We start from the raw sequence: 26,165 nt of genomic DNA, 5'->3' as shown, positions 1-26,165 counted from the left end.
GGTCTAACCAAAGTTTTAGAAAATTTTAACATGATCTAATATATTCTACTCCTCTATTTATACACTTATAATACGATTAAAGATTTTAATGAAGTATCTAGAAGAACTAAGTTGATCATCAGAATGTGTTAAGAAAACGCATTTTTAAAAGCTGTTGACTATCACTTCATTTCACTAAACTATTCCAAGTTTCTCACTAAGTTCCAAATAGTGTGCACTGTTTATACGCTTTTTTAAAACCACATTGTTAAGTTGCTGTACTGTACATGCACCACCCTCTGCATTAAAACAGTGCCCCTTAGGTCCCTTTTAAACCTTTCTCCTCTCACCTTAAAACTGTTCTTTAGTTTTGGTCTCCCCCACCCCTGGGAAATGACTTGTCTATTTCCCTATCCATACACATCCCTATCTTTATATGGTCATCCCTCAGCCTCCAATGCTCTAGGGAAACAGCCCCAGCCTGTTCAGCCTCTCCCTATAGCTCAAACCCTCCAGCCCGGCAACATCCTTGTAAATATTTTCCAAACCCTTTCAAGTTTCACAACGTCCTTCCTATAGCAGGGAGACCAGAATTGCATGCAGTTTTCCAATAGTAGCCTAACCAATGTCCTGTACATCTTACAAAACACTGTGCATTAATAAATGCTACAAGTAGTTAGCTACTAGTAATTAGATAAACTCTGTCTACAGTGTGTAAGAAACAAATTTATAAACAGTGCGCACTATTTGGAACATGGTAAAAGACTTGGAATAGTTTCGCGAAATGAACTGATAGTCAATTGCTTTCAAAAATGTATTTTCTTAGCATATTCTGATGATCAACTTAATTCTTTAGATACTTTATTGAAGTCTATAATTATCTGAAAATGAGCAAAGTCGATCAGATGAGAACTATCTTTTGGGTTTCTAAATGTTTTTTGTTTGATTAAGGTACACTTTCAAGTGCTATCGATGAATGTTGGGGAAACATACCTGTTCAGTGATCTGTTTAGGGTACAATCAGGAGAGCGACGGCTTGAACGTTCTGGTGAATGTGAAACTGGACTTAAAGTAGGTTGAGGTGGTGATGTAGTACGGTAAGAGGGGCCGTGTCGCCGAAGCTCCTGCACAGCACATTCTCTGTAAAAGCAAATATGGTGTGCCTTTAATTAGCAAAAGGAAGCACATCACCTAATGCTTTAGTTTGCACCATCATTTCCCATTGGATTTATGCCAATAGCAAAGTAAATTCAGCACAAGAATAATTGAATCATACTTAAGTTTATGTTCTTGTTATCAAAGAAATCGGAGGGCACACAGCAATGTTCCATTGTAAAATTACTGAACTGTTCAAGTTAATACAAACACTTTAGAATTTAGCACCCCCAGGAGGTTTTACATAAAATTGCGTGGAATACACAGAAACAGGTCATTCAACCTAATCAGCTTTTCCTATGTTTATGCTTGTCTCAAGCATTCTTCCAGCCTTCCTCATCTACCTATCAGCATAAAGTTCTCCCTCACTGCAGATACAGAGATTGCCTCCTTTAAGATGTAACCATATTATTCTCTTCAACCATCCATATCAGAGGTAGAGTGTTTCATATTCTTGCCATTTCGTATAAAGACATTTCTTCTGAATTCCATTTGATTTTTTGGTGACTATCTTATATTGTTGGTCTCTAGTTTCACTCTTCCCCATCAGAGGAAATGCTCAATCTGTGCCTTTATACTCAAAATATTTCTTAATATTTAAGGCCTATGACGCTCAGCCTCATTTTTTTTGTTGACCCAAATTAGCTAATTAAGACAACTAAACAAACGCTACTCACGAGTGCAACAATGAAAAAAAAGCAAAGAGTGGGGAAAGAGATCAAATCAACATGGAATTGGAGGGGGAAGATAATGCACTCTAGTCCCTATGGTGCCCACCTCTGGAAGTCAATTTTATTTTGTAACCAGTTTACACAAACATTACCGCAAACAACAAAGCAGAAGCACAGCCCACCAGGAGCAATGCAATGCAATAATAACAAAAAATTAATGTAGGAGTAGGAAGAGAAGGAGGGGTTTAAATTAAAATCTACTTGAGGGGAATAATGCATCCTAGCCCATAGTGCCCACCTTTGGGAGTCAGTTCTTTTGTGGTTAACATACAAACAAGTCACCTGCATTACTAAAATACCAATTAACAAGCACCAGAACAGTGCAACAATAACAAAAGAGGAGCGTTGAGAAGGAAGAAGGAGACTAAATTAAAATGGAGTTGGGTAGGGCAGGAAGCCAGTTCCTTTGCTTTATTTTGAAAAACCGACAACTAAAACACTTGAATATTAATCTAATAACTTATGGACCAAACCAAGCCCCCTCAAAATATATGAAGAAGATAGCATAGATTTTAACTTTGTCCTGTTTTAAAGGCAAATGCCAGGTGTTGCATTCCAGATGCAATCCAGTGGTCAAACTACTAGTCTTGAAGCAAAATACACTTTGTTCATACACTATATTAGAATCTAACAAAATGAAGAAGAAATTGGAATAACTTAACTCTACTGGAAAGCATAACAAAACAGCTGATTATTTAACTACTAAACAGCAACTGTTCCAATATAGTAACATTCCATAAACACACCTTTGACAAAAGCAAATTTAGTAAAATAGATTGTCTCACGTGCAATCCTCCAATTCAGGAGGCAAAAAACATCAAGGCAAAATTCATAGAGTGAGTAGCAGGGAAGGATGTACTGCAGCTTCCAAACCCAGCTTCATGACCCCGACAGCTGCTGTGAAATTAAAAATCCTGGCTCTGTGGGAGCTTGACCCCACCCATTCAGGCTGCTCTTATTGTTCTGAATTTAGAAACAAACCCCAAGACCTAACAAGCTGTTTACTTTATGAGTTTTGAAACAGAATGCTTGTCACCTTAGATTAGATTAGATTACTTACAGTGTGGAAACAGGCCCTTCGGCCCAACAAGTCCAACCGACCTGTCGAAGCACAACCCAACCAGACCCAATCCCCTACATCTACCCCTTCACCTAACACTACAGGCAATTTAGCATGGCCAATTCACCTAACCTGCACATCTTTGGACTGTGGGAGGAAACCAGAGCACCTGGAGGAAACCCACGCAGACACGGGGAGAATGTGCAAACTCCACACAGTCAGTCAGTCACCAGAGGCGGGAATTGAACCCAGGTCTCTGGCAATGTGAGGCAGCACTGCTAACCACTGTGCCACCATGCCAGCTCTGCATCAATCTTTCTTCATAAAAAAAATCCAGAATCAAACACACTGTTTAAAGCCATAGTATTGTCAAATAACAAACACTATTCAGCAGGGGCAGTTAGAAACCAGTTCTTTTTAAAGATTTACCACAAAATCATCTCTATGACCACTTAAACAGTTAAATTACAGGCACTACTAACCAGAGGCAATGGGAAGCCAATCAACCTGTTCAGAGATGATATTATAAACCTCTGGAGCAGGTGGGGCTTGAACCTGGGCATTGTATCAGAGATGGGACACTATATCAGACCCACCACCACTCCACCATAAGATCTTTCAAAGGGAAACCAAATCACCCACTTGCCAGTTAAAACCATGTTACAAGCATTGCCTACAAGGGACACTGCAACAGCAAAGAAAAAGGGAGGGCAGAATCTAAGTTAAAATCAGGTGGAGGGGATAGGTGTGGAAGCCTGTTGTTTTTTTTAAAAGGTTAGTGAGCATCACCTGATCCCAATTCTGAAGCTGTGCAGGTTTACCCATAAAAGGACCTGCATTTCCAACATTGGCAAAAGTCAGGAGTTTGGTATGTGCTGTTGAAGGAGCTTCAGTGAGTTGCTGCAGTGAGTTGCTGCAGTGTGCTTTATAAATATGTTTGCTGCTCCTATGCACCTGTCTGTTTAAAAATGGTGGTTGGGTTTCCCATATGTTTGAAACTACAGCTTCTATAATCTGATTGATACGAACAATGTAACATTATTTCATTTGGGACAATCAATATTAAAAATGAGGTTAAAAAAACCATTGTATGTGTGCAAAATAAAACCATAGCATGCACTTGCCTTTCAAATCGCTCAGTGCCTAACTGACGCTTTGCCATATCTAGCTCTGTTTCGAGCATTGCTGCCTTGCTCCTCAGCTGAGAAATTTCACGGGCTTGAGATGCCCTGTCAAACACAAAAATATGTATTAAGTCAGTGCGATATGCAGAAACGAGTATGATAAATCTGGAGTTCTTAACTAATCGCTGTCAAAAACATTCACTAAAGCAGTAACAATATTTGGGATTCGAAAAACTACTCAAAAAGAAACATGAAAAGAGTAATCCATTTGTGAACCAGCTAGTTTCTTCTTGCTGTGTAACATCAATAATACATTTTTGGCAGCTGTGTTACTGGAAAACACATTTAAATATGAGATTTTGTCTAATTATTAATGAACAATTGATGCATATCCATATGATCAAACTATTACATCACTACAATTTCAAAATAAAGCAGTAGATTTGTATGTAAGTAAGTTACAGTGAGAGGCTCTACAAATCAAAGCTACCAAGATTAGGGGCTACCACAATGATGTTAAATTATTTGCTGATGCTTTGCTTTTGAGTCTGGAATGCCAAGTAGAATTATAATGGCTCAAAAAACATACCGCTGATAATACCACAGACCTGGTGGAATGTCTCAAGAAAACTTGGCCCCATCTATATACGGATTAGGCAAGATTTAGGATGCATATAGGATGGCGAAGGAAACTACAGGGGATGGACACTCTTGAAACGTGGCGCTAATTCAAGGAACAGCTACTGCAGGTTCTTGATAAGTATGCACCTATCAGACAGGGATAGTTGTTGAGAGAGGTTTACTAAAGAAGTTGAAGCTCTTGTCAAGAGGAAAAGGAAGGCTTATGTGAGGATGAGGCATGATGGCTCAGTTAGGGGGCTTGAGAGTTACAAGTTAGTCAGGAAAGATCTAAAGAGAGGGCTAAGAAGACCCAGGAGGGGACATGAAAAGTTGTTGGTGGAGAGGATCAAGGAAAATCTAAAATCACACATGGCAATGGGTCTGGGTGGGTTGCGCTTTGGCGAGTCAGTGTGGATTTGTTGGGCCGAAGGGCCTGTTTCCACACCATAAGTAATCTAATCTAATCTAAAAGCCTAAAGCCTTCTATAGGTATATCAGGTATAAAAGAATGACTAGAGTTAGATTAGGGCCAATCAAAGACCCAAAGTGAAAAGTTGTGTGTGGAATCTGAGGACAAAGGAGAAGTGCTTAATGAATATTTTTTGTCAGTATTCACGTTGGAATAGGGCAATGTTAGTGAGAATACAGAGATACAGGCTACAAGATTAGATGGGCTTGAGGTTGACAATGAGGAGGTTTTATCAATTTTAGAATATCTGAAAATAGATAAGACCCCAGAGCCAGGTGGGATTTATCCTCAGATTCTCTGGGAAGCCAGATATGAGATTGCAGAGCCTTTTGCTTTGATCGTTATATCATTGTCGACAGGAGTAGTGCCAGAAGACTGGAGGATAGCAAATGTTCCCTTGTTTAAGAAGGGGAGTCAAGACAACCCTGGCAACTATAGGCCAGTAAGCCTTACTTCGGTTGTGGGTAAGGCGTTGGAAAAGGTTATAAGAGGTAGGATTTATGATCATCCAGAAAAGAATAATTTGATTAGGGATAGTCAATACGGTTTTGTGAAGGGTACTGAATTCTGAGAAGGTGACAAAACAGGTGGATGAACGTAAGGCGGTTGATGTGGTGTATATGGACTTCAGTAAGGCGTTTGATAAAGTTCCACATGGAAGGCTATTGTACAAAATAAGGAATTTCAAGATTGAAGCTGATTTAGCAGTTTGGATCAGAAATTGGCTAGCTGAAAGAAGACAGAAGGTGGTGGTTGATGGGAAATGTTCATTGTGGAGCTCAGTTACCAGTGGTGTGCTGCAAGGATCTGTTTTGAGGCCACTGCTATTTGTCATTTTTATAAATGATCTGGAGGTGGGGTTGAAGGATGGGTGTTAGCAAATTTACGAATGATAATAAGGTAGGCAGAGTTGTGGATAGTGCCAAAGAATGTTGTGGATTACAGAGCGATATAGCTATGGGCTGAGAAGTGGAAAATGGAGTTTAATGCAGAAAGGTGTGGGGCAGTTCATTTTGGAAGTAGTAACAGGTACGCAGAGTACTGGGCTAATGGTAAAATTCTTGGCAGTTTGGATGAACAGAGAGATCTGAGTGTCCCGGTGCATAAAGCCCTGAAAGTTGCCACCCAGGTTGATAGGGTTGTTAAGAAGGCAGATAGTGTGTTGGTGCTTATTGGTAGAGGGAATTGAGTTTCGGAGCCACGAGGTCATACTTCAGCTGTACAAAAAACTGCTAATGCTGCATCTGGAGTATTGCGTGCAGTTCTGGTCATTGCATTATCGGAAGGATGTGGAAACTCTGGAAAGGGTTCAGAAGAGATTTACTAGAATGTTGCCTGGTATGGAAGAAAGGTCTTATGAGTAAAGGCAGAGTCAACTGAGGCTATTTTCGTTGGAGAGTAGCAAGTTGAGAGTTGACCTAATGGTGATGTATAAGATGATCAGAGGGTTAGACAGGGTGGACTGTGAGAGCCTTTTTCCTTGGATGGTGTAAGCTAACACAAAGAGAGATAGCTTTAAATTGAGGGGTGATACATTTAGGATAGATATCAGGGTTAGTTTCTTCACTCAGAGAGTAGTAGGGGTGTGGACTTGCCGACGTTAAGGGCATTTGACATATGGATAATAATGGGACAGGGAAGGTTAGATGGGCATCAGATTAATATCACAGGTTGGTGCAACATTGAAGGCCGAAGGGCCTGTACTGTGTTCTAACATTCTATGTTCTGTGTAGGTTAGAGAGGTTAAGCTACTTTGATTACATCTGCATCATTCGGAATCATGGTGCCCCTGTTAAAAAAAACTAACAACCTTTGCTTGTGGCTTTCTCTTCGCCTGGAGCATTAACCTCTGTAGTGCTTCAGCAGAATTCTGATTTTTAAAAAATAAATAAACCACCTCCACAAGTGAGAAGACTAATGAAAAATATTTGTGATCTGAAAATTACTTTTAGCACTTAACTTCAACAGTGACATCTTTCTCTCATCGTGTGGTGCTACGCAAAACCCACCTATTATGCTCACTATCTGGCCTTCAATGAACTTCCTCTGATTTGCAGAGCATAAAGGCAGTCCAATGGGAAACAGCTGGGAAACATTTGATTTTCAACAAATCACCATGGTCATCAATCAGTTCCACTAAAAGGTATATTGGGTGTTGATGTCTAAAAGCAGGCAAAACTGAGATCTCTGTGATGAGTTGAGTGACCTACTGCTCAAATTCCAAATGAAGAAGGACATTGCATGTGAAATTGTACCCAGGCAGAGTTGCAATTTTCATGAGGAAAATGAAACACATTGAAGGGGAAAACCATTTTCTTAATTAGAAGATTACAGTGGTCAAACTCATCTTCGTAAAGGAATAACAAATGTTATGCACTGCACTTAGGAGCACAAAAGGATTGATATAGTTCATCCATGAATGGTTTTGAAACGCAAAAATAAAGTTGAATATGATGTTTTAATGTGGTCAACTACTATGCAGCAATGTAATACAGTATTGAGAAAATTGGAATGCATACTCAGAAATAGGACTCAATTTCTAACCCATATATTTTCCATTTCAAAAAGTAAGAAGTTCATCTCTGCAACATTGCCTACCACCACATCAGTCTTAGACAATCTACTTCCTTCAAACAGAGTTGTTATCTCTAGTTTGTTACCTGTACCACATACTAGCGAGGCGAGAAATAGGAAGAGAGAGCAGTTGAATATGTGGCAACAGGGATGGTGCAGGAGGGAGGGATTTAGATACCTGGATAATTGGGGCTCATTCTGGGGTAGGTGGGACCTCTACAAATGGGATGATCTACACATGAACCAGAGGGGTACAAATATCCTGGGAGGAAAAGTTGCTAATGCTCTTCAGGAGAGTTTAAACTAATTCCGTAGGGGGATGGAACTTGAATTGTAGCTCCAGTATACATGAGGTTAAGAGTAGTGAGGTCATAGATCGAGTTTCAAGTTTGCAAGACTATACCAGCAGGTGGTTTGGAGTGTGTCTACTTCAACGCCTGGAGCATCTGGAATAAGGTGGGTGAACTTGCAGTATGGGTTGGTACCTGGCACTTTGATGTTGAGGCCATTTCAGAGACATGATAGGGCAGAGACAGGAATGGTTGTTGCAGGTTCCGGAGTTTAGATGTTTCAGTAAGGACAGGGAAGGTGACAAAAGAGAGGGAGGTGTGGCAGTGTTGGTCAAGGGCAGTATTTTTCTTTATTCATTCAAGGGATGAGGGTGTCACTGACATTGCAGCGTTTATTGCCCATCCCTAATTACCCAGAAGGCAACTAAGAATCACCCACAATGCTGTAGATCTGGAATCACATGTAGGCCAGACAGGTAAGGATGGCAGTTTCCTTCCCTCAAGGACATTAGTGAACTAGATGGGTCTTTCCAACAATTGGCAATGGATTCAGGGTCATCATTAGTTTCTTAATTCCAAGTAATTTATTGAATTCAAATTCCACCATCTGCCGTGGCGGGATACAGTGGCAGAAAGAATGTTTGATGAAGACTCGTCGACTGAGGTAGTATGGGCTGAGATTAGAAACAGGAAAGGAGAGGTCACCCTTCCATAGTTTTCTATAGGCCTCTGAAAAGTTCCAGAGATGTAGAGGAAATTATTGTAAAGATGATTCTGGATAGGAGCAAAAGTAACAGGGTAGTTGTTATACGGGACATTAACTTTCCAAATATTGACTGCAAATGCTACAGTTCAAGTATTTTAGATGGGTCAGTTTTAGTCGAATGTGTGCAGGAGGGTTTCCTGACACAGGATGTAGACAGGCCAACAAGAGGCGAGGCAACATTGGATTTGGTACTGGGTAATGAACCAGGCCAGGTGTTAGATTTGGAGATAGGTGAGCTCTTTGGTGCTAGTGACCACAATTCGGTTATGTTTACTTTAGCAATGGAAAGGGATTGGTGTATTCCGCAGGGCAAGAGTTATAGCTGGGGGAAAGGCAATTATGATGCAACAAGCATAAGAGGTACAGTTAGTAAGTTTGCAGATGACACCAAAATTGGAGACGTAGTGGACAGCGAAGAAGGTTACCTCAGATTACAACAGGATCTTGATCAGATAGGCTAATGGGCTGAGAAGTGGCAGATGGAGTTTAATTCAGATAAATGCGAGGTGCTGCATTTTGGGAAAGCAAATCTTAGCAGGACTTATACACTTAATGGCAAGGTCCTGGGGTAATTGCTGAACAAAGAGACCTTGAGGTGCAGGTTCATAGCTCCTTGAAAGTGGAGTTGCAGGTAGATAGGATACTGAAAAAGGCGTTTGGTATGCTTTCCTTTATCAGTCAAAGTATTGAGCACAGGAGTTGGGAGGTCATGCTGCAGCTGTACAGGACATTGGTTAGACCACTGTTGGAATATTGCATGCAATTCTGGTCTCCTTCCTATTGGAAAGATGTTGTGAAACTTGAAAGGGTTCAGAAAAGATTTACAAGGATATTGCTAGGGTTGGAGGACTTGAGCTATAGGGAGAGGCTGAACAGGCTGGGGCTGTTTTCCCTGGAACGTCAGAGGCTGAGGGGTGATCTTATAGAGGTTTACAAAGTTATGAGGGGCAGGTATAGGATAAATAGTGTTTTCCCTGGGGTGGGGTAGTCCAGAACTAGAGGACATAAGTTTTGGGTGAGAGGGGAAAGATATAAAAGAGGCCTAAGGGGCAACTTTTACATGCAGAGGGTGGTACGTGTATGGAATGAGCTACCAGAGGCAGTGGTGGAGGCTGGTACAATTGCAACATTTAAAAGGCATTTGGATGGGTTTATGAATAGGAAGGGTTTGGAGGGATATGGGCTGGGTGCTGGCAGGTAGGACTAGATTGGGTTGGGATATCTGGTCGGCACGGACGGGTTGGACCGAAGGGTCTGTTTCTTTGCTGTACATCTCTATGACTCTATGACTCTATTTAGGATGCATAGGATGGGGAAGGAAACTGCAGGGGATGGGCGCAATTGAAATATGGAGCTTGTTCAAGGAACAGCTACTACATGTCCTTGATAACTATGTACCTGTCAGGCAGGGACGAAGTGGTCGAGCAAGGGAACTGTGGTTTACTAATGAAGGTGAATCTCTTGTCAAGATGAAGAAGGAGACTTATGTAAAGATGAGACGTGAAGACTCAGAGCGCTTTAGAATTACAAGTTAGCCAGGAAGGACCTAGAGGGAGAGCTAAGAGGAGCCAGGAGAAGACATGAGAAGACTTTGGCAGATAGAATCAAGGAAAACCCTAAAGCTTTCTATAGGTATGACAGGATATAAGAATGACTAGAGTAAGATTACTGCCTGTCAAAGACAGTAGTGGGATGTTGTGCGTGGAGTCCAAAGAGCTAGGAGAGGCACAAATTGAATATTTTTCATTAGTATTCATACAGAAAAAAGACAATTTGTCAAGAAGAATACTGAGAAACAGGCTATTAAAATAAACAGGATTGAGGTTCATAAGGAGATGGGGTTAGGAATTCTGGAAAGTGTGAAAATAGATAAGCCCCCTGGGTCGGTTGGGATTTATCCTAGGATTCGCTGGAAAGCTAGGGAGGAGATTGCAGAGCCTTTGGCTTTGATCTTTATGTTGTCATCGTCTACAGGAATAACGGAGGATAGCAAATGTTGTCCCCTTGTTCAGGAAGGGGAGTAGAGACAACCCTGGTAATTATGGGCCAGTAAGCCTTACTTTGGTTGTGGGTAAAGTGTTAGAACAGATTGTAAGAGATATGAATAATTTGAGTAAGGATAGTCAACACGGTTTTGTGAAGGGTAGGTTGTGCCTCGCAAATGTTATTGAGTTCTTTGAGAAGGTGACCAAAAAGGTGGATGAGGGTAAAGTGGTTGATGTGATGTATATGGATTTCAGTAAAGCATTTGATAAGGTTCCCCACTGTAGGCTATTGCAGAAAATATGGAGACATGGAATTGACAGTGATTTGGCAGTTTGGATCAGAAATTGGCCAGCTAAAGATGACAGAGGGTGATGGCTGATGGGAAATGTTCATCCTAGAGTTCAGTTACTAGTGATGTACTGCAAGGATCTGTTTTGGGGTCACTGCTGTTTGTCATTTTCATAAATGACCTGAATGAGAGCGTAGAAGGAAGGGTTAGTAAGTTTGCGGATGACACTAAGGTTAATGGAGTTGTGGACAGTGCCGAAGGATGTTACAAGTTACAGAGGGACATGGATAAGCTGCAGAGCTGGGAGGAGAAGTGGCAAATGGAGTTTATTGTGGAAAATTGGGAGGTGATTCACTTTGGAAGAAGTAACAGGAATACAGAGTACTGAGCTAATGATAAGATGCTTGGTAATGTGGATGAGCAGAGATCTCTCAGTGTCCGCATGTACATAGATCCCTGAAAGTTAACACCCAAGTTGATAGGATTGTTAAGAAGTCATACGGTATGTTAGCTTTTATTGGTAGAGGGAGTGAGTTTTGGAACCATGAGGTCATGTTGCAGTTGTACAAAACTCAGGTGTGGTCGCTCACTTGGAGTATTACGTAAAATTCTGGTCGCCGCATTACAGGAAGGATGTGGAAGCATTGGAAAGGGTACAGAGGAGATTTACCAGGATGTTGCCTGGTATGAAGCAAAGATCTTATAAAGAAAAGGTGAGGAACCTGAGGCTGTTTTCGTTAGAGAAAAGAAGGTTGAGAGGTGACTTAATAGAGACATTCAAGATGATCAGAGGATTAGATAGGGTGGACACTGACAGCCTTTTTCCTCGGATGGTGATAGCTAGCATAAGGGGACATAGCTTTAAATTGAGGTGTAATAGACATACGACTGATCTCAGAGGTAGGTTCTTTACTCAGAGAGTAGCGAGGGCATGGAACTCCCTGCTTGCAATAGTAGTAGACTCGTCAACCTTATGGGCATTTAAATGGTCTTTGGATAAACATGTGTATTATAATGGAATAGTGTTGGTTAGGTGGGCTTCAGATTGGTTTCACAGGTGAGCGCAACATCGAGGGTCGAAGGGCATCTACTGCACTGTAATGTTCTATGTTCAGACTCAATCCTTTGAATTCTCCTGATTGACTACCCATTTTCTACCTGCCTTAAATTTCGGCTTATCCAAAATGTAGTTGATATTATTCCAGCTTGCACTTCAATGCTAGTATCTGGCCCATCATCATTTTAATTTTAGAATTCACATTCTCACAGAAAGTCTCAGAATTATTATTGCATATAATGAGGCCATTCGGCCCTTCATACCTGCACCAATTCTATACCTAGTGCCAATCTCCTGCCTTTTCCCCATACCTCAGCACATCATTTCTATCCAGATAATTATCCAATGCTCTCATTCTTGTACTCAAATATTTCTTTCATAGTCTTGCGCTTCTTTCTCTATAACCCGCATGTACCTCTGACCTGCATGATCCTACATTAGTCTCTTGTATGCCTCCTACATACTTCACTCTCCATTGTTATTCCTGCCTTCAGCTACCTAAGTTCTAAACTTTATAAGTAATTCCTCATCATTTCAGTTTTTAAGTTTGCTACGCCTTAGCCTAAAACTATTACTGTTTGTCCTAGATTGCCCAACTAGGGAAATATCCACTGGGCTAAATGATAATCTGCTGTAACACTTATGATTATGTCTACTGATTCCCAAGGATAATCAAAATAAAATACAGAGCAGCAATTCATCACATATATCTAATGTTTAGTGTTAATTCCACCAACCTGCACCTGTCCTTTCATTTCCCACAAGTGATTAGAAGGACCAGATCTGACACTGACATTCATTGTTTTTTTTTCACTGAGCTAATCATATTGGTGAAACAAAAACTGAATTGCAAAATGAGAATTGTATCAGAAAAACTCACTTAATAAAAGAAATTCCAATTGTCAAAAAGTGGAGCTGTTACATATGCAGACAATCAGCAAAAAGCATGTATAAATGTAGTACTTACAGTTTACTATCAGCTAAGGAAAGCTTATCTTTAAAGAGCTGTAGTTCCGTCTCTTTCTCTTGAGTGACCATCTGGCTTTGGAACTTTTTCTCCCGATTAGATGCCAACAAAGATTCCAGATTTTTTATTGAAGTTCTTTCACTTGAAAGCTGGTTTCTTAAGAGCTCTATTTCAGAGCGGGCTGATTCAAGTTCATTTAGAACCTTATAGAATCAGAGGAAATACTGATGCATTTTTGAAAGCACGATACTATGTTCAGTGAACAATGTGGTTATTTTACAACTTTGGCTAAAGGCTAAACCTCTAAATGTTTGTGTTATGGTGGAAAACAATTTTTACGGTTCTATTAAAATTTCCCTCCAATAATTATAGGTTAAACCACCTTTTGAACTAATATAAAAAAAGTTTTGATCAATAAACATCCTTATAAAGATGATAGAAGCTAACAAAGTTTCCTTTGTGAATGCTATGTTCAGTGTTAGCTTTCAAGAATTAACCTTTACTGTACTCTGGGTAAGCCTTATTGAGCTGCTGGAGTCAGTGCTGATTAAATTTCTTTCATTAATACGTTTATAGGTTACATGCAGCAAAATTGAATGAAGACAGGTATAAACAAGTCAGGTACTAATTTCTTTCAGCATGACTTCAACCTCCAGAATTGATGAGAAGGATTGATGACAATGAGCAAAACCAAAAAAACCTCAAGGATAATAGTTCAATTCAATCCATCAAATCTTACTCACTTAGCACCTGCTGTAATGTGCATGAGATAGTTATAAAGTAAAAGTTAAGGCAAGAAAATCTGATATAAAATATGAAAGGTTTGGTGGAACATTAGAAAGGAGGGAAAACCCAGTGGGCAAAGGTCTTCATTAGTAAAATCCTAAAATTGCAATGAAATGACTGTTTTAACTGAGACAGATAACATATCACCACTGTAAAAGGTTCAAGACAGCAAGTGTTTGCACTGCTGTGTCTTGCATTACTTCTCTTGGTTGGGTCAGCTATGTAGGTACTTGCTCTCCAGATAGAGTGCACCACTACGAAGGAACGAGAAGCTGCTATCGTAGTCTCTGAAATGACATGGAATGTTGTTGAGGGAGTACAAACAGTTAAAAAAGAAAGAAAAGTTGATCCTGAAATACTTCTTGAATGAACTCTAAATGAGCTCAACTGTCAAACAAGTATTTGGAGGATTTGGGAAAGGTTATACGTTATTATACTTTTCAGCCTCTCCATTGCGAGGTTGAAGCAGGAGGAGGAGGAAATTGGCTGGAGCACAAGCATTACTTTTTTACCAACATTTACATTTTATGAAGCAAATATTTAATATCTATGGCAAAGGGAGGAGTGGGCAGAAGAACAAGAAAGGAATAAATGGGTGACCTGTTTTAAGTGCGCAAACTTATCCCACTTTGCTACAAGCAATATCAAGCCCAATACCATAGCAGTTTGGTGTTCCTGACATCAGTTCATTTATGAAACCAGAGTTGCTTTGGATGCACCACAGAGAGTTGGGGGGGGGGGGGGGGGTGGGAGGTGGAGGATGGGGGCGTGGAGGGACAGGCTGGAGCACTACAATTCAAGATTTGTTCCAAGTCAACAGGAAACAGACAAAATGAAGGCTCTTTTCTCAAGTTCTATTCCCAACTATGGGAGGAGAAGGAAAACACTGGCAGTAATTCTAAAACCTCCTGACATTCCTTAGATATAGGTACCAATTCTTGCTTGTTAATGTAAAAGTGACATAATGAAACCTAACTTTTTTTGAAAAATATATTAATATGAACAATTGAATCATTCACAAGGGCCACTGGACAAAATTTGCCCTTCAACATTACCCTCCACGTGACACAAGGCTGGGCAAATCACATCACATTCACTAAACAAAATTTTAAAAAATGAACTAAATGCTGGAAATCAGAAATAAAAGCAGAAATTGCTGAAAAATAACTCAAAGTCTGGCAGCATCTGTGGAGAGAAAGCAGAGTTAATGTTGCAGGTCCAGTGACTCTTCTTCAAAACCGATTGTAGCTCAGAAAAGATTGGCATATATACTGGCGATGGGGTGGTGGTGGGGTAACAGTAAACATTAGGTTGGGATGGAGCCCAAATAAAAGAAAAAAAGTTGGGCAGACAAAGGAATAGGTAAAGGTCAGCCTGGGTGAATGAATAGCTGCTAATGGGACCATTAGTGGCTGACAATGGATGGTTTGTAATGATAAGGCCTGGTGTGTTGGGAATTGGGGTAAGGACTTGGGTGAAGGTGCTCAGGCCTTAAAATTATTGAACTTGATAATGACTCCTGAACACTGCAGGATCTCCAAGTGGAAAAAGTCTGTTCAGCTTGTGCTGAGCTTTGCCAGAGCACTACAGCAAGCCAGAGACAGAGATAATGACCAGAGAACACGGTGGTGTACTGAAGTGGCAGGCAATAGGAAGCTCAGAATGATTTTTGCAGACAAAATGTAGGTGTTCTGCAAAGCCGTCACCCAGTCTGCATGTTGCTTCCCCAATGTAGAGCGGACCACATTGTGAGCAGCAAATACAGCAGACTACACTGAGTGAACTGCAGGTAAATCACTCCTTCACTGGAAGATGTGTCTGGGGCCTTGGATGGTGAGGAGGGAGGAAGTAAATGGGTGGATGTTACATCTTCAGCGATGGCGTGGGAATGGGACGTGGAGGTGTGGAGAGGTGTTGTGAGTGAAGGAGGAGTGAACCAATGTGTCCCTGTGGAAAGGCTGACAAGGGAGTGGAGGGGAATATGTGTCTGGTGGTGACATTCCACTGAAGGTGGAAGAAATGGCGACTAATAATACACTCGTTACTACCTTTTGGATGACAGTGGATATTGTGATATCTAACCAATATGCTAAGGAATAAAAGGAAGGGAGATATTTAATTTGAACACTGAAATTGAGAGCCTGGTTTGAAACTTACTGCTGCTGTAATGGTTTCCTGTGGTTTGGAAACCTGGCTGTCAAACAGGGGTAGTATTGTTGGCTCACTATCATTACTGCCATTATCAACATTGCCCGCAGCTCAGAAAGAACAGAATTTCTCACCAGATGCCCCTCAAGGAAACCTCTCCTTATGTCAGCCTTCCTAATCACAGTTTACTACCTACCAAACAGCTGGCAATACCCTCAGAGCTCCTCAGTTGTGGCCTGTTGCTACGAGTGAACCATCCTATCCATTGGCTAAGCTGTTCAATTGGCCATTTGCCTGGTAGCAAATGGGGATACATTATTTTAATGTCAGTAGGACCAGTGTGATCCAAATCTATCCAATTCTCTGGCTGTTTTTGATCTCACGCACTCCATCTCCATGGAAGCACAGAAGGTTCTTACTTCCAAAAAGGTATCACATTTACAGCAAATGAATTAACTGCATTCCAACAGGCTAGATGGGTAATAAGATAACAAGTGAAAGCATATAATTTACCACAGGCTTTGCAGAAAACCTGAGGAAAAATTCTGTACATCAGGCCCACATGTTGCTTTTATATGAGAGACACATTGACAAAATAAGGTATTAATAAAGTATTAAACAATTATAATTTTTCTATGTTACATACTTGCTCCATCTCCTTATTTTTGCTGGCCACCTGCCTCATCATCATCTCTTTGTTCGAATCCAGCTTCAAGCAGAGTTCTTGAGTGGATGTGAGGTCAGTGAGGGCTGTGCTCTTTTCATTTTGGACTTGACGAAGTTCATCTTCCAGCTTCATTATCAACTTATTAAGTGAGCAAACCTGGGCTTTATATGCATTCCTAGCAGCCTCTTGCTACAGAGAAAATCCATTTTTGCATGTTAAAAATGTGGGAAAATGAAAATGCAGAAGAATTCTGAGGAAAATATAATTCTTTGGTGAAATTACATGAAAAATACACCCAAAATTAGAAATTAATTGAATTCTATTCCTGAAAATAAACTTGCAGCTGCTTTGTAAATGAACTGTCAACTGCAGTTGATGCTAATTTCAGATTTGCTTGAAACTGTCAAAATAGATTTTTTAAAATCAAACTCACCTTCTTGAGAGTTCTACCTTTACATAATAAAGCATCTGTTAACAACAGAAAGTTTGCTGCACATATAATATTATGTATTACAGTAAATAATGGATTATAAATTCACCAGTTCTTACCTCCTCAATTTCTTTTTCAAGTGAGTTAACTTTATCGCACATTCTGCGGTTCTCAGCTTTCACAGTAACAAGCTCCATCTGAACTGAACTGAACTCTCCTTCTATTTGGCGAGCTTTCAATTCCCAGGTCTCTGTCTGTGCATTAGTCCTACGACACTGCTCCATCAGATTAAAATTCTCATTTTCCTAACAAACATATATGATATTATCAATCCACAAAATTTCTCAATTTTTTACAGCTATAATCTCAAAGACAACTTTTATGATAACACTTGGCCATTTTATCTTCCAGAATATATATAAGTCGAATATAATAAATTATTGCATGGCTGCATCTGGAAATAAGAAAGAAGCTTACAGATTGAGCCTCCTTCCTGAATCTGCCTGTCACCGTAATGGGATTGAGACAATCTTACCCAGTTTCTCACAACTAGTTCTGGACTTGGCAATTCTTGTCCACTCAGTGTATAATCCCTAAGAAGGCACAACTTTGGTTCTGTCGATGCTTTCCAAATATACAGGCCTTCAAGACTATCAAAATATGTACCAATACAAACCACATCATTTTCAATACAACCAGATAATGTTTTGCGCAACTCCATTAGTCTATAGAAAACCTGGCCAAGCTTTTTCTCATCCTTTTTTATTCATTCGCAGCACGTGGGCAACACTGACCAGACTAGCACTTATTACCTGTTGTCAATTTCCCAAATAAGTCTCGGTCTGGACCAAGTAAGGACAGTAGGCTCCTTCCCTAAAAGACATTAATGAACCAGGTGGGGTTTTCCGACAATCCGCATTAGCTTCATGATCATCAATCAACTCTTAATTCCAGATACTTATCAAATTCAAATTCCACCACCTGCCACAGCAGGATTCGAACCCAGGACATTATCAGGTCTTTGGATTCATAATCCAGTAGCAATAGCATTAGGCCATTGCCTCCCCTAGTTTCTGAAATTTCTTCTTTCCAACTTCATTCAATGGAGGAATTTTATCAAAATAAAAGGAATTTTGGAATAATGGTGAAACCTGGGAGAAAAATACTAATGGGCTTATTGAATGTGTTTCGTACTTCTCTCAAAGTTTCTTTCATAAGATTAATCAAACCTTGTGAAAGTCTCACTGCATTTGTACATCACCTTTCATGACCCCAGGACACTCCGCAGTATTTAACAGCCAAAGGAGTGCGTAGAGCACTGTAATAATGTAAAATGTAAGGTTCTTTCATGTTTATTGATGTATTTAGGTTCTTAATGAGAAAGTCAAGCATTATTCTACAAATCAAAATGATGTTATGGGCGGCATGGTGGCTTAGCGGTTAGCGCTGCTTCCCCACAGGGTCAGGGTTTTGAGTGGGTGATTGCCTGGATGGAGTTTGCACATTCTCTTGTGTCTGCAGGGATTTTCTCCGGGAGCTCTGGTTTTCTCATACTGTCCAATGGCATGCTGATAGTGTCTAGGGTGGATTAGTCATGAGAAATGCAAGGTTACAGGGATAGGGTAGGGATTGGTCTGGGTGGGTGGTCTTCGAAGGGTTGGTGTAAAACTATTGGGCTGAATGGCCTTCTGCCACACTACAGGAAGTTTATGAATACTGAAGTTTAGATGGAAGCATCACCAGGCTGAACAAACAGACCAATTCTTTTGCTTCACTGCATGCATTGATAGAGATGTAGTAGTGGCTCACAGACATAACATGATAGCCAAACAAGCAGTATAATTTAGGAAAGAGAAAAGTAAACAAGATGTTTGTCGTTGATAAGTTAATTAACTTTTGCTAGATAATCAATGTGGGCATTTCTGAAGGACGCATGAATGTGGAAGATTGAATTGCTGTCAAACCTGGAAAAATGTCTTTCTCCCCAGATAGGGGATTTAATTTGTCTTCACTAGTAATTTCCTTCACTTCCATATCTCCTGGAGCATGGACTTTGATACAACCCTTTGGGCCCTTACCCAAGTGCTCATGGACATTGTTCTTAATTCAGTCTGGACAGTGAGAGTCAGGATATTATATCTACAAAACTGGTGTCACTGTGAGAATCTGATTCTGTCTGCAATAGTTATCTACACACACATCTTTTCAGGCTTCTTAAAGAGGAATCTTCAGGACAGAATAAGGAGGAAAAGAGAGGCTTTAAGCAGTTACGAAACAGCAATTCAAATGAGGCTCTAGTGGAGAATAGAAAGTGCAGGGGGAGTTTAAGAAAACAATTAGGACAGCAAAGAGGAGGTTTGAAAAACTACTGGTGGGTAACAGTAAGGATAACACAAAGGCATTTTATAAGTACATTACTAGCAATCGACAAATCTGGGAAAAACAGTAGAACTCAATTGAGATCAAAGTGGAGCTGAAAGATATAGCTGAGGTTTTAAATGCGTGTTCTGCATCTTTATTCATAATAGAGAAGAGATGACGAAGTTCTAGAAATCAGGAGGGGAATGGTGACATACTTGAAAAAAATCATATTGAGTGGGGAGGAGATATTAGTGGTTTTAGCAGGCTTGAAAATAGACAAATCTTCAAAAGCCCAAATGAAATGTATTCAAGGCTTCTGTGGAAGGCAAGGGAGGAGACTACAGTCACTGTCAATTCCTCTGGTCAGAAAACTGAAGGATAGCTAATATAGTACCAGTATTCAAGAAGGGTGGTAAGGATAAACCAGGAAACTACCATCCCAGCCACTCTAATGTCTGTGATAGGGAAATGATTGGAAAAAACAGTGAGGGATAGATTTGACTCCACTTAGTGAGACAAGGATTAAACAAGGACAGTCAGCTTGGCTTTATAAGGAAGAAATCATGTCTAACAAATTTGATTGAACTTTCAAGGTGCTAACTAGGTCTATAAATAAGAGTGGTGCATTTGATATACAGGTAGTCACATGGGCTTCAGTAAGGCTTTTGACAAGGTTTTGCATGGCAGACTTGTTAGGAAGCTAAGAGATCAAGGTAATTTGGTAAATTGAATCCAAAATTGGCTTAATATTATGAAATAAGAGAGTGGTGGTCAAAGGGTGGTTATGTGACTGGAAACCAGTGTCTAGTGGTATACCGCAGGGTTTAATGCTTGGTTCTTTCCTAGTTGTTTTGTGGCTTAAATACCTCGACATGAATGTAGGAGGTTTGATCAGTAAGTTCATGGATGACACAAAAATTGCTCTATTCCTGATGAAGGGCCTTTGCCTGAAACGTCGATTTTCCTGCTTCTTGGATGCTGCCTGACCTGCTGTGCTTTTCCAGCACCACTCTAATCTAGACAAAAATTGGTGGTCCAGTAAATTGCAATGAGGAAAGCCCAAGATACTGGATGATTTAGACAGGCTGGTCAGATGGGCTGAACAATGGCAAATGGAATTTAATCTTGGAAAGTGTGCATTTTGAGAGAACCAGCAAGGCAGGGGGGTTCACATTGAATGGTAGGACTCTAGGAAGTACAGGGAATCAAAGGGACCTTGGTGTGCATGTCCACCAAGATGCTTAAAGGCAGCAGGGCAGGTCAATAAGGTGGTTAAGAAGGCATATGGGACACTTGCCTTCATTTATCAAGGCATTGAATGCAAGAGCAAGGAAGTTATGATACAGCTGTGTGTAATATTTGGTCACAGCTGCAGTACCCTGCGCAGGTCTGGTTGCCAGACAATCAGAGTGACGTAATTGCACCATAGAGAGGATGCAGTCAAGATTCACCAGGATGTTGACTGAGCTGGAGCAATATTACTATGAAGAGACATGAGATAGGCTGGGATAATTTTCCTTACAGCACAGAAGGCTGAGAAGGGATCTGAGGTGGGTGTACAAAGTTCTGAAGGGCACAGGCAGGATAAATAGGGAGAAACATTTCCCCTCACTAGAAGGGGGCACAGCAGCAAATTTAGAGGGGATTTAAGGAAACATTGCCCAGAAAGATTGTGCTACTCTGGAATGACTGCTTAAAAAAGATGATATAGGTGGGAACCCTCAAGAAATTTATGAACTATTTAGGTGAGCACTTGAAATACCATAGCAGACAAGGCTACAGGTCAAGTGTTGGAAAATGGGATTCAAGCAAATGGATGTTTGATGAGCAACACAGACATCATGGGTCAAACGGCCTCTTTCCATTCTATAAAAACTCTAACACTCTGACTTTGTACAACTTTCATTTTCATGCACCCATGATGGGACATTGATAGAGATATTGATAGTTGGTCACCTCTTCTATTCGCAAATGCTGCTGACTGGATACTATTGGTGACATGTTTGCAATCAATTATCAGAAAACCAGGAACTACTGCAAATTCCCAGTCTTGATGGCAAGGTGACTTAGTGGTTAGCACTGCTGCCTCACAGTGCCAGAGACACAGGTTCGATTCCAGCCTTGGGCAACTGTGTGAAGTTTGCGCATTCTCCCCGCATCTGTGTGGGTTTTCTCTGGGTGCTCTGGTTTCCTTGCAAGGTAGAAACGGGCGGTGCGGAGTTGTGGGACTATGAAGTTGGAGGTGGTGGATGGGAGATCCCCTGAGGTGATGAGGATTTCCTGAAGAAGGGCTTATGCCTGAAATGTCAAACCTCCTGTTCCTTGGATGCTGCCTGACCTGCTGCGCTTTTCCAGCAACACATGTTCAGCTCTGGTTTCCCTCCACAGTCAAAAGATGTGCAAGCTAGATGGATTATCCATGGTAAATGTAGGGTTCCAGACACAGGGTAGGGGAGAGATAAAAATCTTAGGCCGAAGGGCCCATTCCTGTGCTGAATAGTTCTCTCCTGCTGCTGTTGGTTAAATATGAGGAAGATGATATGGTGAAGAGAGGACCTCTTTACTGCAGCTATATATATACTGTGGATTGTGATTTGAGGTTGACATCTCCTGTATCAGAATGGAATTAGCGAAACTGTCAAGAAAATTAAAAGGGGCAGTCACTAGTAACGCATTCCCTTATTCCAACATTACATAGGTTCTGTTACAGGAGGCTGAAGAGGCTTGCAACAGTCTTTTGGAGAAGCACAACCTCCTGAGGCACAGCTCCAGATAGCTTCAAAATGATGACTTAGCTTGTAGCTCACGTGCTAGGCGGGTGTGATTTTCTACAAGCAGTCTACTCATTTGCTATCTTCTGAGAGATCCAGTTCTTCTTGTGCTGATTGGTGAAGTTATTGCTGCAGCTTCTCCATTTCCTCACATAACAAGTGCTCTTACACTCAAAGTAAATTAGCAATAAATAGTACCCAAAATCAGTATAGAAAGCCTTCTGAGTAAGACAAGACAAACAAGTTGCAAAAGTAATGTTAATTCATAAATCTGCAGCTAAGGAACCTTTTAAATACTCTTCCAGTGATTCGATCAATCCCACAGATTTCTTCTGAGGATCAGACTCTGTGGAGGCCTTCTGTTAGCTTTAGCTAAAATAGTGCTGGGATATCAATTGTATTCCAGAATCTTAATTTTTCTATGTTCACAAAGTGCCCACCTGCCTTTTGCAAGTTCTTGGCCCAGTTCCAAAATCTGCATGATTTAAATGGTGGCGGGAGAAGGACAAAAGGAATACTATCACAATTTTAACCAATTACCTTTCCCACTCATATTCCCATAAGGTGGGCAAAGTTAAAATTGATTATTCTAATAGCATTCTCACTAATAAGTTCAAAAAGATCAATTCACTTAAAGCAGTCAAGATTCAAATCTATGCTTGCTGAAAAACTGGAGAATTATATTTAGTTACTGACCTTGCCACTAAGCAAATTCTCCACCTTGGATATCTCCGTGATGTAGTCCTGGACTTTGATCTTCAAGTCTTTATTTTCCTGAATAGATTCTTCCAGTTTACGGTTCGCTGACTATAACAAACAGGATATGCATTAACTGAAATACATCAGATCTGTAAATTGTCAAATTTACATTTTATACTATCAATAGAAAACACATCTTAAGCTTTGCATAAGATTTTGTAATTTTTGAACATGGATATCTGAATTCATTTACATTTACATAGTCTCCCCTCACCATGTATGGAGCTAATCTGAATTGCTGTACTTGCATCAAAGTGGATGACCTCACTCTTCCCCAAAATGAGCTCTATTTTCAAAGTGTTGCCAGTCAATATACAGTATTAGGTTGCTTTGGGACTGTGACCTGGGCCCTTAGCCTGGACTTCACATGGTGTGCTCTCCAAGTCTTCCAAAAGGCATTGTCAATATCAGTTACCTCTGGGCTAGCCAGTATATTAAGAAGGCAGTGGGCTCTTGATACCGCTGGCCCAACAAAGAGGGCTGTGTGGGTCAGACCAACTACAATTTTCTACTTCAATAAGCAACAAAATAGAGTGGGATATATAACAAGTGGTTAATCCCCTACTGTCACTTAAATTAACTATCTCCAAGGAATCAAAATCATGTTTACAGTTCAAATTATAAGTGATTAGAGGGCTAATGGGTGAAGAAAGCAACAGAAAGTAACATGCTAGAGGGCAGTAGGAAGGGGAGCACAAATGGAGACAAAAGGATGGAATGAGAGAGAAGCAAATGCAAAGAATATCTTTCAGTTTTTGTGGCAATGTAGAGTGGTGAAAAGTATTTTGTGCAAGGAGAACCATATCCCTTCCAAATGGGAGAGAAAAATGTCCAAGAAAATTGTGAGGCAAGGGGATACTAAAGGTTAGTGTGACGAAGGTGAGGTTAAGTCTCAGAAGGACCAGTCTAACCAACAGCTACCGTAGGAATATGCATTGTGAGCTTAGTCAAGAATAAACTAATACATTTTGGAATGAATACACACATCATGGTGTGGCAAAGGGTGATCTTAGAGAGCAGGGTGGCATTTGATTTTGGCTGGGATGGCCAGGGCAGATTTAACATGCTCAGCAGAGTTTTAAAGAAAAGGCGAGCTTTGTATGGAGCAACTGGCATTATTGTAGAACTATATACCCCAGGTTGGTGAGGCAGTCAGAATATATACCAAGGTGGCCAGTAAAAATAACAAATTATTGAAGTTAAAATAAGTATGATCTGTAATTAAAACAATTCCAACACTTAAACATATGCATCATTTAAATACGGCTGCCAAACCATGGAACTGCAATCAAACTCAAATAACTAATATACTGTAGTAATGTTTTAGCACCACCTAATGTTAGCAAGACTGAAATACCCATGACAGCACCTGGATCTATTAGACCTGGAGATTTGATAGTGGTTTGGCAATTGATCAAGAGTAAAGCAGGTGCCTAAGTCTCCAAATGACAGATGCACAAGGATTGCCCAGTAACAAGTCACAGACCACCAACTCGAAGAACATTAAAATAATTGCCGTACAAATAGCCTGGAACAACGAGTTTAAGTCAGCCTACTGTATTTGCAACATTGGTGTCACATTTGACCCTGAGATAAGCTGCTATCACAAATACTGGCCATTTTCACTGTCTGATCTTGCCCTGTGTCAACTCATCTGCTGATGAAACCCTCATTCTGGTCTTTACTGCCTCTGGACTTCACGAAAAAAAATTTCCAGGCTGGTCTCCCACTTTCTACCCAACATAAATTTGAGGTAAACCAAAATTCTACTTTTTCTCATTACAGGAGAAAATGATCCCTGATAAGCCAAAAGACTCAAGGCAGGTAGTGGGTGCTGGATATTTGTCCATTATGACAGGAAGCTGGCCCTAGTAGGCAAAGACCAGGACTGTGCCTGTGGAACTACAGAACCCTCCATGTTCCGGCAACCAATTAAGAAGCACCTGCTCTGAAGAAGCATCACTGGAGCCAAAACGTTAACTCCGATTTTATTATACAGGTACTGCCAGATCTGCTGAGATTTTCCAGCAATTTCTCTTTTGTTTAAGAAACATTGTTGATTGTCGTGCAACTCTCTCACCATCCCTCCTGTGAATTTCTTGACAACATACCACAAACTGCATCCTATGCTTGTGATGTGCTCTCATTTTTGTGTCCTGCAATCACCATTGGCATGACCATGATGGATACAGTCAACAGAGCTGCCACACAAGACATGCCCACTCTGACAGTCCACCTCAGATGGTCAGAACACTGATAGCTCAAAGCAATCATCTACAAGCAAAACTCAGATACTGACACCTCAATGTGCATTTTATCTGGATTAGAGTCAGTAATCCTTGCAGGTGAGCACTTCACTGCCATGTCTCCACCAAGAAAAAGCGAGCCCAGGTTACTGGCGGCCTCACAGTCTGCTGAACACACACCAGGACCTACATTCCACTACTCTCACTGTTGCTGCTCAGCATCACAGCAAAATATTATGGGGATGAGGGACCTTCATCTCACTCCAGGTGTCCCCTCCTCACAAGGAGACAGGGAGATGCCAGTAGGCATCCGGCCAGAGGAGGAATCACATACAGGCACCAATAAGTTTCCTGTTCGGAGTTACACTCGACAGGTAGCTGGGCATTCCTCCTCCAACCCTGTCTTTAGGCCCAGCTGCTTGGGACTTCAAGCTGAGGAGAGTGGCCAACTTCTGGGCAGGACTTATTCAGCATGTCTGGGGCTTCTAGGTGTGTGTGTGTTTGTGTGTGCGTCTCTCTCTCTGTCCAGCTGCAGTCACAACATCACCTATCCTTAGTGTTACACAATGGTCAATAGTCCAAGGTGTGAAGTCAGCAGCTTCTGCACTATGAGACAGCAATGAGTAATTAGCAGTTGATTATCACAGTGGCAATTCGGCTCTCTGTCTCTGTCTCCCTCTCTCTAGACATGATTTGGAAATGCTGGTGTTGGACTGGGGTGTACAAAGTTAAAAATCACACAACACCAGGTTGTAGTCCAACAGGTTTAATTGGAAGCACACTAGCTTTCGGAACGACACATCACCTGATGAAGGAGCGTCGCTCCGAAAGCTAGTGTGCTTCCAATTAAACCTGTTGGACTATAACCTGGTGGTGTGTGATCTCTCTAGATAGACATACATAGCTACTGTATCACAGGCATTAGTGGA

The 26,165-nt window shown here is 40.8% G+C and overlaps 1 protein-coding gene across 1 annotated transcript in view; it reads right to left on the bottom strand.

Annotated features, from left to right (window-relative positions):
* The window catches only part of tsga10 (testis specific, 10), a 109,767-nt gene that overhangs the window by 7,857 nt on the left and 75,745 nt on the right, over positions 1-26,165 (bottom strand). The window contains exons 13-18 of the mRNA XM_060826991.1: positions 22,928-23,038; positions 17,219-17,404; positions 16,649-16,858; positions 13,069-13,271; positions 4,050-4,154; positions 973-1,119 (exon numbers count right to left, since the gene is read on the bottom strand). Coding sequence (XP_060682974.1) covers positions 973-1,119; positions 4,050-4,154; positions 13,069-13,271; positions 16,649-16,858; positions 17,219-17,404; positions 22,928-23,038 — 962 coding nt within the window. The remainder of the gene's footprint in view (positions 1-972; positions 1,120-4,049; positions 4,155-13,068; positions 13,272-16,648; positions 16,859-17,218; positions 17,405-22,927; positions 23,039-26,165) is intronic.

The sequence above is a fragment of the Hemiscyllium ocellatum genome, chromosome 6 (genome assembly GCF_020745735.1).
Source record: "Hemiscyllium ocellatum isolate sHemOce1 chromosome 6, sHemOce1.pat.X.cur, whole genome shotgun sequence".
NCBI classification, from domain to species: domain Eukaryota; kingdom Metazoa; phylum Chordata; class Chondrichthyes; order Orectolobiformes; family Hemiscylliidae; genus Hemiscyllium; species Hemiscyllium ocellatum.
This window is presented reverse-complemented; position numbering and strand designations above follow the sequence as displayed.